General features: G+C 41.3%; 1 protein-coding gene across 1 annotated transcript in view; it reads left to right on the forward strand.

Annotated features, from left to right (window-relative positions):
• Positions 1–14,604, forward strand: part of Eif3a (eukaryotic translation initiation factor 3, subunit A) — a 43,283-nt gene that overhangs the window by 19,765 nt on the left and 8,914 nt on the right. The window contains exons 11-18 of the mRNA XM_013021918.1: positions 679–864; positions 1,492–1,839; positions 3,440–3,544; positions 3,908–4,021; positions 5,904–6,026; positions 7,322–7,475; positions 7,917–8,101; positions 13,591–13,679. Of these exons, the coding sequence (XP_012877372.1) occupies positions 679–864; positions 1,492–1,839; positions 3,440–3,544; positions 3,908–4,021; positions 5,904–6,026; positions 7,322–7,475; positions 7,917–8,101; positions 13,591–13,679 (1,304 nt within the window). The remainder of the gene's footprint in view (positions 1–678; positions 865–1,491; positions 1,840–3,439; positions 3,545–3,907; positions 4,022–5,903; positions 6,027–7,321; positions 7,476–7,916; positions 8,102–13,590; positions 13,680–14,604) is intronic.

Genomic DNA, 14,604 nt, shown 5'->3' on the forward strand with positions numbered 1-14,604 from the left:
GGAGTTCTTTGTTTCTTAAGTCCTGTTAGTTTTGTCGTATCACCTAACATTTTGGATTTATCATCCACTTATCAGGGAGACCATGTACCGTTTGTCTCTTCGCTCTTGGCTTACCTCGCTCAACATGATTCCTTCTAGCTCCATCCATTTCCCTGCAAATGAGAATGGCAGCTTTTTAAAGCTCTACAGAGTAATTTTATAGCTTTACATAACTTTTTACATTTCAATTGAATTTTAAATCCATCAATTTCATTATTTTTTTTCAAGTTCATTTGATTAAGTTGAATATTTTCAGTCAGGGCACAGCTAGCTAGCTTTCTGTAAGTGTTTGGGTCTTCAGATACATAACTGATCTTTTTATCCACTTTGGATCTATAGCAGATCATTTTCCTCAACTATTATTCTCTGGTTGCTTTCTTTCTCTTGATACTTTTCAGCGAGTGTTTTAAATCTCTGCTGAATCACTGGATTCTCTCAAAATGTTCAAGTAACATAGTTTTAAAAATTATTTTTATTATTAAGTAGTTTTACAAAGAGGTTACAATTCTGTAAATCAGGTTATGAGTACATTGCTTGTTGGTCAGTGTCACCCCTTTATTTTCCCCCTTCCGTCCCTACCCACAAATTATAATATATATCATCAACACCAAGATTTTTAACCACTGACAATTTTTATAGGTTCGTATTGACCACACTTCTCGAACTCTGAGTTTTGGATCTGACTTAAATTATGCTACTCGAGAGGATGCACCAATTGGTCCTCATCTGCAGAGTATGCCTTCAGAACAGATAAGAAATCAGCTCACAGCCATGTCTTCAGTGCTTGCAAAAGCACTTGAAGTCATCAAGCCAGCTCATATACTGGTAAGTGTCTTTAGGGGGAGAAATGATTTATATTTACATATCCCCAAGTTTTTTCAGGGGAGAGAAAGATTAGAGTCTTGCTATGTATGCAGTGGTCTTGAACTCTTGTTCTGACTCTTATTTCACAAGTGCTGAGATACTGTAACTGTGAGTCACCCTCCTGGACTAGTTTTGTTTTTATCAAATATCTTTATTAGACATGTATATTATATACTATATTAAACATGCATATTATATACTATATACATGCATATTAAATACTTTATTAAACATGTAATAAAAACAGATGTTTATAACACTGCAATTCCATGACACCCAAAAACAATGGGGTACAAAGATTGGGCTTTTCTTTCCTGCTTAATTTATTGTTTGTAACCTCTGTTAATATACCTTGGCTTGAGCATGTAAGGTATATTTGTTGCCAAGAAAAATTTACTTGCAAATAGAGACTTTTTTTATTTACTAAAAACTTGAATAGAACTAGTGCCACAATATTTGATAATGGAAACAAATATAGCTTGAAGAACAAATAGCATAGAAAGGCAGTTCATCAAGATTATTTTTGATCCTTAATATCCTACTATATGTTGCTTTAAATAAATTTTAAAAGTAAGTTTGTTTTTGAAGCAAGAGAAAGAAGAACAACATCAGTTGGCGGTTACTGCGTATCTTAAAAATTCAAGAAAAGAACATCAGCGTATCCTGGCTCGCCGGCAGACAATTGAGGAAAGGAAAGAACGACTTGAGAGTCTGAATATTCAGCGTGAGAAAGAAGAACTAGAACAGAGGGAAGCTGAACTCCAGAAAGTACGGAAGGCTGAAGAAGAGAGGCTGCGGCAGGAGGCAAAGGAGAGAGAGAAGGAGCGGATCTTACAAGAACATGAACAAATCAAAAAGAAAACTGTTCGAGAGCGTTTGGAACAGATCAAGAAGACAGAGCTGGGTGCCAAAGCATTCAAAGATATTGACATTGAAGTACGTGACATACATTAAGAACTTTGTTTTATCCAAGATTTCTGTAGTATCAGAAGCATAGTCTTTTACCCTTTATTTAGTCTATTTTGGATTGCTTTATGCATGTTTTTACAGCTGGCTCATTGATTAAGCTTTTTTGGGGGGGGCAAGGAGGTCAGTCATGGAGTTTGAAGTAACTCGGCCTGGGAGCTGTCCCTCAAGACTAATGCTCCAGGCCTGGCGATGGTGGCTCACGCCTGTAATCCTCGCTACTCAGGAGGCTGAGATCTGAGGATTGCGGTTCAAAGCCAGCCCGGGCAGGAGAGACTGTGAGACTCCTATCTCCAATAAACCACCAGAAAATCGGAAGTGGCGCTGTAGCTCAAGTGGTAGAGTGCTCGCCTTGAGCTGAAGAGCTGAGGGACAGCGCCCAGGCCCAGAGTTCAAGCCCCACGACCGACAAAAAAAAAAAGACTAATGCTCTACTACTTGAGCCACAGCACCATTTCTGGTTTTCTGGTGGTTAATTGGAGAATAAGAGTCTTATGCTGCCTGGGCTGGCTCTGAACCTCGATCTCAGCCTCCTGAGTAGCTAGGATTACAAGCATAAGCCACCAGCATGTAGCTGCATTTGTTTTTAATTGATGGTTTTTTTTTTTTTTTTGGTGTTTTTGTTGTGTGTATGCTTTTTTTTTAATTTTTTTTAACAATTTGAGGGTTTGAATTCAGCCAGAACGTAGGCAGACACTGTGCTACTTTGAGCCCCTTGTACAGTTTTTAGCAAGTGTCTATCATTGGGGTAGAATTAATATAAAATAGAGAATTGAGAGGTAAAAAGATTATGCACGTTATTTTCTTGGTTGTACAAAAGCCTATTGTGCAGTGTTTTTTTTTTTTTTTTTTTTTGCTGGTTGTGGGGCCTGATTTCTGGGCCTGGGTGCTGTCCCTCAGCTCTTCAGCTCAAGGCTAGTGCTCTACCACTTGAGCCACAGCTCCACTTCTGGCTTATTCTGCATATGTGGTGCTGAGGAATCAAACCCAGGGCCTCATGCATGTGAGGCAAGCACTCTACCATTGAGCCACCTTCCAAGCCCCTGTGCAGTGTTCTTTTAAATAACATGTCAAAATAATTGGGACTTGATCTTAGAAAAGCATGTATTTCTTTCTTTCTTTTTTTTGGTCATGGGGCTCGAACTCTGTCCTGGGCCGGTTCACCCCTCCTTAGACAACCTGGTGTTCCCCTGCTCCGGGAAGGTCACCATATTGACACCGAACTTAGTGCGGACACCTGATCGGTATAGCACACTGCAGCCCAGAACTCCTGGACTCAAGTGATCCTCCAGGCTCAGTCTTCTGAGTAGCTGGGATTACAGGCGCGTACCACAGCGCCCGGCATGGGGCTTGAACTCTGGGCCTGGGTGCTGTCCCTCAGCTCTTCAGCTCAAGGCTAGCACTCTCCTGCTTGAGCCACAGCGCCACTTCCGGCTTTTTTCTTTTTGCTTATGTGGTGCTGAGGAATCGAACCCTGACCTCAGGCATGCAAGGCAAGCACTCTACCACTGAGCTACCTTCCCAGCCCCTCATTTATATTTTTAACTAGTGCATTTTTATTGCCTTTCAGGACCTTGAAGAATTGGATCCTGATTTTATCATGGCTAAACAAGTTGAACAATTGGAAAAAGAAAAGAAGGAACTTCAAGAACGTCTGAAAAATCAGGAAAAGAAGGTAAAAAATAAGACAATTGGTAATAGTTTTGCTGGAGCTCTACCATGTGAGCCATGTCTCTCTCCACCCTGCTTTTTGCTGGTAATTTTAGAAATGGCATTTAATGAATGTTTCTGCCTGTGAATCTCCAGATTTCGGCTTCCTGAGTAGGATTACAGACAGGATCCACTGTCACCCAGCAAGGATTTAAAAAATTTTTTTCCTGTCTTTTTTTTTTTTTTGATACTGAGGATTGAACCTAGGACGTTGCACTTGCTATGCAAACACTTTGCCACTGACCTACATCCCAGCCCAATCAGTAACCTTCTAACATAAATTAACAGATAACTTTAATAACTATGTTTATTTTTATGTCAAATTCAGATTGATTATTTTGAAAGAGCTAAACGTTTGGAAGAAATTCCTTTGATAAAGAGTGCTTATGAAGAACAGAGGATTAAAGACATGGATCTGTGGGAACAACAAGAAGAAGAAAGAGTTAAGTTTTTTCATATAATTGCAATATTTTCAACCTTAAGCAGATAAATAATAGGGCCAGAGTTTTAAATGATCTTATATTCTTTTGCTAGAAATGATGGTTGGTTTAATAGATATTTAAATAAAACACGTCAAATGAAAAGATTAAAAGATGTTCATCAGAGGATTTTTCTACCCCTAGCTGGCTTTGAACTGTGATTCTAAGATCTCAGCCTCCTGAGTAGCTAGGATTAGAGATGTGAGCCACCAGAACTAAGCAGTTTGTAGTTTCTTTACAGAATTGTGCAGCCACTACCACAAACAAATTTTAGAACATATTCCCAGAAATGTTTTTAGTACACTCCATTGCCTTAGGCTGCTACCAGTATATGGGTGTGTCTGTGTGTCTGTGTGTCCGTGTGTCTGTCCCTCAGGGTCTGGGCACTGTCCCTGAGCTTCTTCCAGCCTTTTCTGTTTATGTGATACTAAGGAATTGAACCCAAGGCTTCATGCATGCTAGACAAGCACTGAGCCACATTCCTAGCCCCACCACTCTGTTATACCTCTACATTTACTATTCTGAGCACTTCTCTCAATTAAATTAGATACATTAGTCTTTTTTTTTTTTTTTCCTGTCAGGGAGCTTGAACTCTGGGCCTGGGCCCTGTCCCTCAGCTCTTTAGCTTAAGGGCAAGCGCACTATCACTTGAGCCATAGTGCTCACTTCCAAACTCAGGGCCTCATGCATGCATGGCAAGCACCCTACTACTGAGCCACCTTCCCTGCCCAGACAACGTTAGTTTGTGACTAAACTGCTCTTCTGTACTTTTGTTGGTCTACATTGTACTTAACTTACACTATAAAATCAGAGCTTGCAAATTTTTATGGTGTTTTGACACGTAGTAAAACAGTAATTCTAGCTTTTTTTAAAAAAAAGAATAGGAACATAGGGTATATAGCATATGGTTCCATCTAACCTGATAGCTGCCATCTGGTGATCATGAGCTTTGTATTGTCAGTTCTTCCCAATTTTAAAGGACAAGGTGTACTTCTGGTGACACAACTCATTTATGATAAAAAGTATTTAGAAATGAAAGCACTGCTTAACAAGAAACGTAATTGAAATAGTTTAAAGTGTTTTCACCTGGGGTACAGGAGAAAGCTTTGTACTGTCCTACCTTCACCTTCAGTTCTTTTTTATGGCGGGGGGAGTGGGAAGGTCCGGTCATGGGCCTGAACTCTGGGCCTGGGCGCTGTCCCTCAGCTCTTAAGCTCAAGGCTAGCGCTCTATCACTTGAGCCACAGTTCCTCTTCCGGCTTTTTTTTCTGCTTATGTGGTGTTGAGGAATGGAACCCAGGGCCTCATGCATGCAAGGCAAGCGCTCTACCACTGAGCCACCTTCCCAGCCCTTACTTTCAGTTCTTTGGGGAAAATGTCTTTACTGTGCTTAGTACACATGGCATTTATTTTATTTTACCACATATGTTACACTGTATCCTATTCAAAAAGTTTGATATAGAGGTAAATAAAACCAGCCTCTTACTGATGCCTTAGAACTATTTGATATACCTCTTACATATGATTGCTGTTGGCATGGCCTTTTTGGGTTATTTTGTGTGCCCCTCCTGGGGCTTGAATTCAGGGTCTGGGTGCTGTCCCTTATCTTTTCTCAAGCCCGTGCCACAACTTCATTTTGGGCTTTTTGGATAGAATTTTGAGCTGGCTTTGACTTGTGATTCTCCTGAGTAGCTAGTGTGTGAGCCACCAGGCTGGCATGGCCCATTTAACTATAACAAGGTAAAAAGGGATTCTTTTCAAGAATACTTGTCAGTGCGTGCTTGGGGTAAGTTAGTAATCAGTATGAAATGCTTTGAAGTTTAACCTTATAATATATGCTTGCAGATTACAACTATGCAGCTAGAAAGAGAAAAGGCTCTTGAACATAAGAATCGAATGTCACGAATGTTGGAAGACAGAGATTTATTTGTGACTCGACTCAAAGCTGCCCGACAGTCTGTTTATGAGGTGAAGTTAATTAAATGTTTTGAGAAAAAGTGTGACCTTTTTAGTGTTAAGATTTTTTGTTTATTGTTTTTTTTTTTTGATCTGATTGTGGGGCCTGAACTCTGGGCCTGGGCACTGTCCCTTAGCTCTTCAGCTTAAGGCTAGTGCTCTACCACTTGAGCCACAGCGCCACTTCCGGCTTTTTTCTTTTTGCTTATGTGGTGCTGAGGAATCAAACCCAGGGCTTCATGCATGCAAGGCAAGCGCTCTACCGCTGAGCCACCTTCCAGCCCCAGTGTTAAGATTTTTTTAACAAACTGGTATCTACTGTCTATGCGTTACCATATAATGATAACCCCAATTACATCCTTATATCTTGTTAGGGGTACTCAGGGCTATGAGTACTCATTTGGTTTATTGTTTGTTCTTGGCTGGTGCCCTACTTCTCAGTCACACCTCCAACCCCACTTTTCAGCCTGCTGAGTAACTAGGATTAATAAGCATGTGTCACCTCTTAGGCTTCCAAGAGTATGTTTTCTGTTATGTACTTGTTTTTGAGCTAGGCCTGAGGTTTGAACTTAGGGCTATGGCACTGTTTCTGAACTATTGTGCTCAAGGTTAGTACTCTGCCACTTGAGTCACAGCTTGCTCCATATCTGGCTTTTTGCTTGTTATTTGGAGAAAAGAATCTTGCGGGCTTTGCTGTGGCATGGGCTACTGAGACCTGCTTAATGATACACCTTTTTTTTTTTTTTTTCTTTTTTTGTTGGCTCTGGGCTTGAGCTCAGGGCCTGAGTGCCATCCTTTAGCCTTTTTCTCAAGGCTGTGGTTCTACTGCTTGTGCCACAGCTACACTTTTGGCCTTTTAGGATTTTTTCCTTCTTATTAGAGATGAGTCTCTAATAAGTAAAGCCCAGGCTTTCCTGCCTGGGCTAGCTTTGAACATTTGAACACAATCCTCAGATCTTAGCCTCCTGATTATTAGCTGGGATTATAGAAAGGAGCCACTGGCACACAGCTTCTCCCTCCCACTTCACTGCCCTCAGGGTTTTAACTTGGTCTCAGGTTTGCCAGGCCTGTGTTCTAAGACCTGAGTCACACCTCTAGCTCATTTGGTTTTTCAGACAAGGTCAAGATACATTGAATTTGTGTTGTCAATAATAGAGAAAAGATTATAGTGATAAAACTTATTTGGAACTTATGTTTTTATTTGATGGCTACTTTTCTTTTTGGTTCTCAGGAACTGCAGGCCTTTTGTAGTCCTGACTTTGTATCTTTTGAAAGAAATTGATGTTATTGTAATTGTTCAATCTCAGGAAAAACTTAAACAGTTTGAAGAGCGATTAGCAGAAGAAAGGCATAATCGCTTGGAGGAACGCAAGAGGGAACGGAAAGAAGAACGCAGAATAACTTACTACAGAGAAAAGGAAGAAGAGGAACAGAGGAGGGCAGAAGAACAAATGCTGAAAGGTATGGTGAAGCAAGATTGAAGTTGAGTCCATGTTAACAATGTTAGATAACCTTGTTACATGGGAAGGTGCTCTGTCTTCTTACAAAATTGTCTTCATACATTTGATATTTTAAAAAGTCCTCTGAACTCTGGGCCTGGGTGCTGTCCCTCAGCTCTTCAGCTCAAGGCTAGCGCTCTACCACTTGAGCCACAGCCCCACTTCCAATTTTCTAGTGGTTTATTGGAGATCAGAGTCTCACGGACTTTTCTGCCCACCCTGGCTTTGAACCATGATCCTCAGATCTCAGCCTCCTGAATAGCTAGGATTACAGGCGTGAGCCACAGGTGTCCTGCTTACCTTTACTTTTGTAATGCTTCCTGCATCAGGAAAGTGCAGGACTAGCACTAGAGGAAAGGTATTAAGTAAAAGACTCACTTGGTGACCCAATACAATTACATAGAGCAAGAAGAGAGAGAACGTGCTGCACGGGCAAAACGAGAGGAAGAACTTCGAGAGTACCAAGAACGAGTCAAGAAACTAGAAGAAGTAGAAAGGAAAAAACGCCAGCGGGAGTTGGAAATTGAAGAAAGAGAACGGCGTAGAGAAGAAGAGAGAAGACTGGGTGATGACCCACTTTCTAGGAAGGTAAATATAGAAATTACTAAATGTTTACCAGAACATTCTATTTATTTATTTATTTATTTATTTTGGTACGGTTGTGGGGCCTGAACTCTGGGCCTGGGCGCTGTCCCTCAGCTCTTCAGCTCAATAGCCCTCTGCCACTTGAGCCACAGCGCCACTTCCGGCTTTTTTCTTTTTGCTTATGTGGTGCTGAGGAATTGAACCCAGGGCCTCAGGCATGTAAGGCAAGCGCTCTATCACTGAGCCACCTTTCCAGCCCACAATAACAGTTCTTTAACATGTCACTCAAAGGTGAATTTGAAGCAGCAGTATAGGCAACTGAGAACTTACCATCAGTTCATTCTTTTTTTTTTAATCTTTATTTTTTTATTGTGAAATACAGTACAGAGGGGTTACAATTACATGGGCAAGATAATGAGTACATTTCTTATCAAGCATTGTAGCCTCCTCCTTTGTTTCCCCTTCCCATCCATTCCCATCCTCCCCCAACCCTCCCACCCAATCCTCCCCTTGGGGGGCCCCCCATCAGTTCATTCTTAAGTATCCTACACTTCCTGATTCAAAGTCTGCATTTTAATCTGATTCCTCCAAGGTTCACACAGTGTCCCAAATGCCTGAGTATAAAACTGACTTGTTCTCTTATCTCTGGAATTCCCTTTCCTAATCAGTGATGTTTGTTGTTTCCCTCTTGTTTACTGAACTTTGATTCTACTCCCACACATTTTTTTTTTATTGTGAAAATACTATACAGAGGGGTTACAATTACATGGGCAAGATAATGCTAGCCTCCTCCTTTGTTTCCCCTTCTCATTCCTTCTCACCCCCCCCCCAAAGTTGTAAAGTTTTCGACATAAAGACTTGTACATCTCATTGTTGCAATGGGTCCACCTGTATCCCTATTTAAAGTATTTATATTTCCCCTTCTCCACAAATTATACCAACATCAAATACAGTGAAAGCAGGGGTTATACTGTGGGGAGGGACATACAAAGCAACAAAAAAATAATCTTATAATTGCGTTAGAAACAATCGTATGAAAGAAAAAAAACATTTGAATACATATCTTAGGGTTCATTTCCCTAACATCACCTTATCTGACCTTTTCTGCTTGAATCAGACATATATTAGATATTGCAAATAAGGGAAAACCTATGTGACCTATGTTTCTTTTACTCCCACACATTTATTACCTTAATTTAGTTTTTTTTTTAGCCTTACAAGTATTCAGTCATATTCTGTTAATAGTTCTAGACCTTCCTTCAGATTTTTTTTTTGAGTCCAGTCGTGGGGCCTGAACTCTGGGCCTGGGCACTGTCCCTCAGCTCTTCAGCTCAAGGTTAGCACTCTACCACTTGAGCCTCAGCACCACTGCTGGCTTTTTTCTTTTTGCTTATGTGGTGCTGAGGAATCGAACTCAGGGCCTCATGCATGCAAGGCAAGCGCTCTACCACTGAGCCACCTTCCCAGTCCCTTCAGATGTTTTTAGTGGAGAATGTTCAGTCTTTTTTTTTGGGGGGGTCCGGTTATGGGGCCTGAACTCTGGGCCTGGGCGCTGTCCCCCAGTTCTTCAGCTGTAGACCAACCCTCTACCACTTGAGCATAAGCCCACTTCCAGCTTTTTCTGCTTATGTGGTGTGCTGAGTAATCGAACCCAGGGCCTCAGGCACGCAAGGCAAGCGCTCTACCACTGAGCAACCTTCCCAGCCCAAATGTTCAGTCTTTAACCTTCGTTGGTACTTATTACCAAGAACCAAAGGCAACACCTGCTTTAAGTTAGCGTTCAAGGCCTTTTCATGGTTACTTTTTTCTGGTTAGTCTTTAAGTCATGTTTGCTCTAGCTACTCTGAGCATTTTTATGTCTGTCTGTCTGTCTGTCTGTCTGTCGGTTGTGGGGCTTGAACTCTGAGCCTGGGCACTGTCCCTCGGATCTTCAGCTCACGGTGCTCTCACTTAAGCCACAGTTTTCTAAGTGGTTTATTGGAGATAAGAGTCGCCTGGCCTTTCCTGCCAGAGCTGGCTTTGAACTGTGATTCCCAGATCTCAGCCTCCTGAGTAGCAGCACCCAGCTTGGTTTTTTTTTTGGGGGGGGGTCCGGTCATGGGGCCTGGACACTGTTCCTCAGCTCTTCAGCTCAAGGCAAGCACTCTACCACTTGAGCCACAGTGCCACTTCCAGCTTATGTGGTGCTGAGGAATCGAACCCAGGGCCTCATGTATGCAAGGCAAGCATTCTACCTCTGAGCCACCTTCCTAGCCCCCCCCCCTTTTTTGTTTTTGTTTTTGTTTTTTGATCAGTCGTGGTGCTTGAACTCTGGGCCTGGGCACTGTTCTTCAGCTCAGAGCTAGTGTTCTACCACTTGAGCCACAGTGCCACTCCTAGTTTTCTGGTGGTTGATTGGGGATGAGTCTCACAGACTTTCCTGCCGAAGCTGGCTTTGAACCACGATCTTCAGATCTCAGCCTCCTTAGTAGATAGAATTACAGGTATGAGCCACCTACGCCCTGGTTGTTCAGTTTTTAAAGGAATGGTAGCTTAAGAATTTCTTGGCATGTCATTCTGCTGTTCCTTTTATGTGGCTAGCCCTGTAACTAGATGCTTTATGTCTGTTTTCATTTTTCATTTTAGCTTTATCAAATATGGAGATAGTGAACTTTTATTACTGATCTCCTGTTTTACTTCCTGTTGTCCATAATGTGGTCTGTGTGGTAGCTTTGTGTTTTGTTTTGTTTTTTGGATTTTAGTACATTTTTTTTGTTACTTAAAATGTGTGGTCATGTGTTTTATTTTGTTTTTTTTCCTTTTGGTTGTTTATTTTGTTTTGCTTTTGTGCCAATCCTGCCCCTTGAACTCAGGACTCTATCCCTGACCACCTTTTGGTGTAGACTAGCATTGTGTCACTTGAACACAGCTCTATTTCGGCTTCTTGGGTAGTTAGTGGAGTCTCATAGACTCCTGTCTGGGGTAGCTATGAACCATGTTCCTCAGAACTCAATTCCCCGAGTAGTTATAACCATGAGGTACTGGTACCTAGCCATGGTCAAGATTTTAAGAATTGTGTCCTATAAATTTATGGGATCTTCTTAGGAAAGTGAAGAAACTGATCTATGACTAGCATCTTTTCAAATCTTGTTTGTCCACTCTTGTTCATTTACAATCTTCTGTTTTTGTTGTAAAGTCATGTCAGTTCCCTTTGGATTGTTAAATTTGTCTTTAACTTGATTTTCTTTTTTTTTTTTTTTTTACATTTAGCATGATAGTTGTTCTGATTGGTTTTATTCTAATACTTGTTTTGGTACTTTTTATTTAAAAACTATTTCTACTGGTTTCCTCCCAAATCTGTCTAATAATAAGTTTGATAGCCATATAAACAAATATTGCTTAAAATAGGTACATTTTGGTTTGGTGTATCTTCAAATTGTATGGATTTAACTTTCCTTATGTATGTCTCAAAGGAGGTTTTGTTCTTAGTATTGAACAATGGTTCATTGTTTTGACCTGTTTAAATAGCATTTTAGGAATGTGGAGAGCATTCCTTCTCTTTCAATGCAAAGTCAGAGGGGAGAGTTCCTGATACCAGATTTGATCTTGTTACTTTTCTAGATACTGTTTTATTTCTTGTAAACCTCAAGATACTGAGCATCATGGGTACTTGGTAATCATATGCTGTATAACTGAGCTATATACCCCCACCTCTCCTTTGAAAACAGAATTTTTCCTATTTCTGTGGTAAAAGGAATTAGAAATTTTCAATTTTGAGCCTCTCAAATGTTGGGACTACATGTTTGTGCCACCACTTCTGGCTTTTTTTCTTTTTGTTTATGTGGTGCTGAGGAAAGAACCCAGCGCCTCAGGCATGCAAGGCAAGCACTCTACCACTGAGCCACCTTTTCAGCCCTGTAGTATTGTTGAATTAAAGTAGAAGTTGGAGGCTAGGAGGGTTCTCAACATTATAGAATGATTATAGGTTACATTGACTATATTAATCTCCCACATTGTCCATTTGGGGAAATCCCTTAGAACAAATTTTCATTTTTAAGACAGCCCAATATTAGTTATGGGGTCAGGGGAGCCAACTCATTATTTAGCCACCCTTGTTTTGGCTATTACTGGAGAGCATCATTAAGATAGTTGAAAAATCTTTTGTGGGGTATGAGTAGGTATTTGGAATTGAACTTAGGACCTCAGGCGTATTAACATATTCCTTACTACTGAGCGACACTCCAACATGTACAAGAAGTTTTTTGCATGAGGGTCCTTTTTACTCATGAACTATTTAAAGTCATAGGTCATTCTCAGCTTTGTACTTCTTACCCACCCCTACATTTTGTTTAAATAACTTTCTAAAATTCTCTTTAGGTTACATGGGGATTTTTATTTTGTTTTACATTCTTACACTGGGACCTTTTTGCTCATAGCTGGTGTTCTACCTCATAAACCATGCCTACATTCTGACATTTTGGTGGTTAACTGGAGAATAGTCTTGTAGACTTCTGCCTTTGAACTGAGATCCTTAGATCTCAGCCTACTTATTAGTAGGATCATGGTTGTGTGTGTTGTTCTATTTGTGTAGGAGCTGTTGAGCTGCTCTGACAGAACATGATTGTGTTCATAATGAAAGTTGTCTGAATTTATTTGATCAGATTTATATTTTCAGTTTGTGAGTGTGGAATAAACTTCCTAACTTAAGACGCTCATGTTTTAAGGGCTTGAGGCCATAAAGTTAAGAATAATAATTGGGGCTGGGAAGGTGGCTCAGTGGTAGAGCACTTGCCTTGTACGCATGAGGCCCTGGGTTCGATTCCTCAGCACCACATAAGCAAAAAGAAAAAAAGCTGGAAGTGGTGGTAGAGTACTAGCCTTGAGCTGTTCAGGCCCCACGACCGGAACCTCCCCCCCCCCAAAAAAAAAAGAATAATAACCTTCCTCCTATACTGAGGATTACATTTAGGGCTTTAAGCATACTATGCAAGCACTCTTCCGTGTGTGCGTGCGTGCGTGTGTGTGTGTGTGTATGTGTGTATGTGCGCGAGCGTGCGTGTGTGCCTGTGTGCATGCACTCATCTGCCCGGCCATCCATCCTAGCACTTGAATTCAGGGACTGGACACTGTTGTAGCAAGCACTGTACTATACCACTTGAGCCACAGTATCATTTCTGAACTTTTGCCATTTAATTGGGGATGAGTCTCTTGGACTTACCCTCCCAAGCTGGCTTCCAGTAGTGAGCCTCTGAACCCAGCCTCTGTAGTAGCTAGTATTATAGGCATACTGGGGTACCACTGGTGTCTGTATCCTAATTAGCCTTTTGTTCTGAGATAGGGTCTCAACTGGAGCTGCCCTTCAATTCCCTTCAACTCTCAATTCTTCTACCTTTACCATCAGAGTAGCTGGGGGATTCCAGGTGTGCACCCCCACACCAAGGTTAAGAATGGAAATGTTTGCATGACAGTTCCAGTAGTTGTAGTCACTGTGGTGACTTTTGTTCCCATTGTAGGACTCTCGCTGGGGGGATAGAGACTCTGAGAGCACATGGAGGAAAGCACCTGAAGCTGACTCTGAATGGCGGAGAGGCCCACCGGAGAAGTAAGCACGCCCCTAGTCATGACTTTAAAAATCTGGTTTATTTTGTTAGAATGAGAAAGGAGTTGTTTTTCTATTACTAAAATATTTTATACTTCGCCATTACTCTGATGATGGACTTAAAAACATTTTGACAAATAAGTATTTCAGATTTATTCATTCCCTAACCTGAGTATTGAGTTTAAGGAGTAAGTATGAATAGTTCTATGACATTTTTCTTTTCCTTCAAATTTAAACTACAAATGGTAGACAATAATGAAGGCTTTAATTTTTTTTTTTTTTTTGGGTTGGTCATGGGGCTTGATCGCTAGGCTTGGGCACTGTTCCTGCGCTCTTCAGCTTAAGGCCAGTGCTCTACCACATGAGCCACAGCGCCACTTCCGGTTTTCTAGTGGTTTATTGGGAGATCAGAGTCTCACGGACTTTCCTGTCTGGGCTGGCTTTAAACCGAGATCCTCAGATCTCAGCCTCCTGAGTAGCTAGGACTACAAGGCGTGAGCCACCGGCGCCCGGCTGAATGAATGTTTTAATTCTTGAACAGAAATTGAGTTTAGAAAGCTTATTGTAAAAGATACAGAAGTTGCCAAAGTGCTTCTGGGAAGGTGAAGATGACCCATTTTAATCTGTCTTCTTAGTGGTTTGTGTCTTGGTGTATACGCCACTAAATTTTGTGTCACATTTTATGGTTTTTTGTTTGCCAGTCCTGGGTCTGGGGGCTTGAAATCAAGGCCTGGGCACTGTGTACTCTACCACTTGAGCCACTGCACCACTTCCAGCCATTTCTGTTTATATAGTACTGAGGAATTGAACACAGGGATTCATGCCTGTAGGGAAAGCACTCTGCCACTAAGCCACCTGCCCAGCCCTTGTGTTACATTTTATTAGGGAAACTTTTTTTTTTGGGACCTGGATGCTGTCCTTGAGCGTT

Source organism: Dipodomys ordii, unplaced genomic scaffold (genome assembly GCF_000151885.1).
Source record: "Dipodomys ordii isolate 6190 unplaced genomic scaffold, Dord_2.0 Scaffold58, whole genome shotgun sequence".
Taxonomy (NCBI): domain Eukaryota; kingdom Metazoa; phylum Chordata; class Mammalia; order Rodentia; family Heteromyidae; genus Dipodomys; species Dipodomys ordii.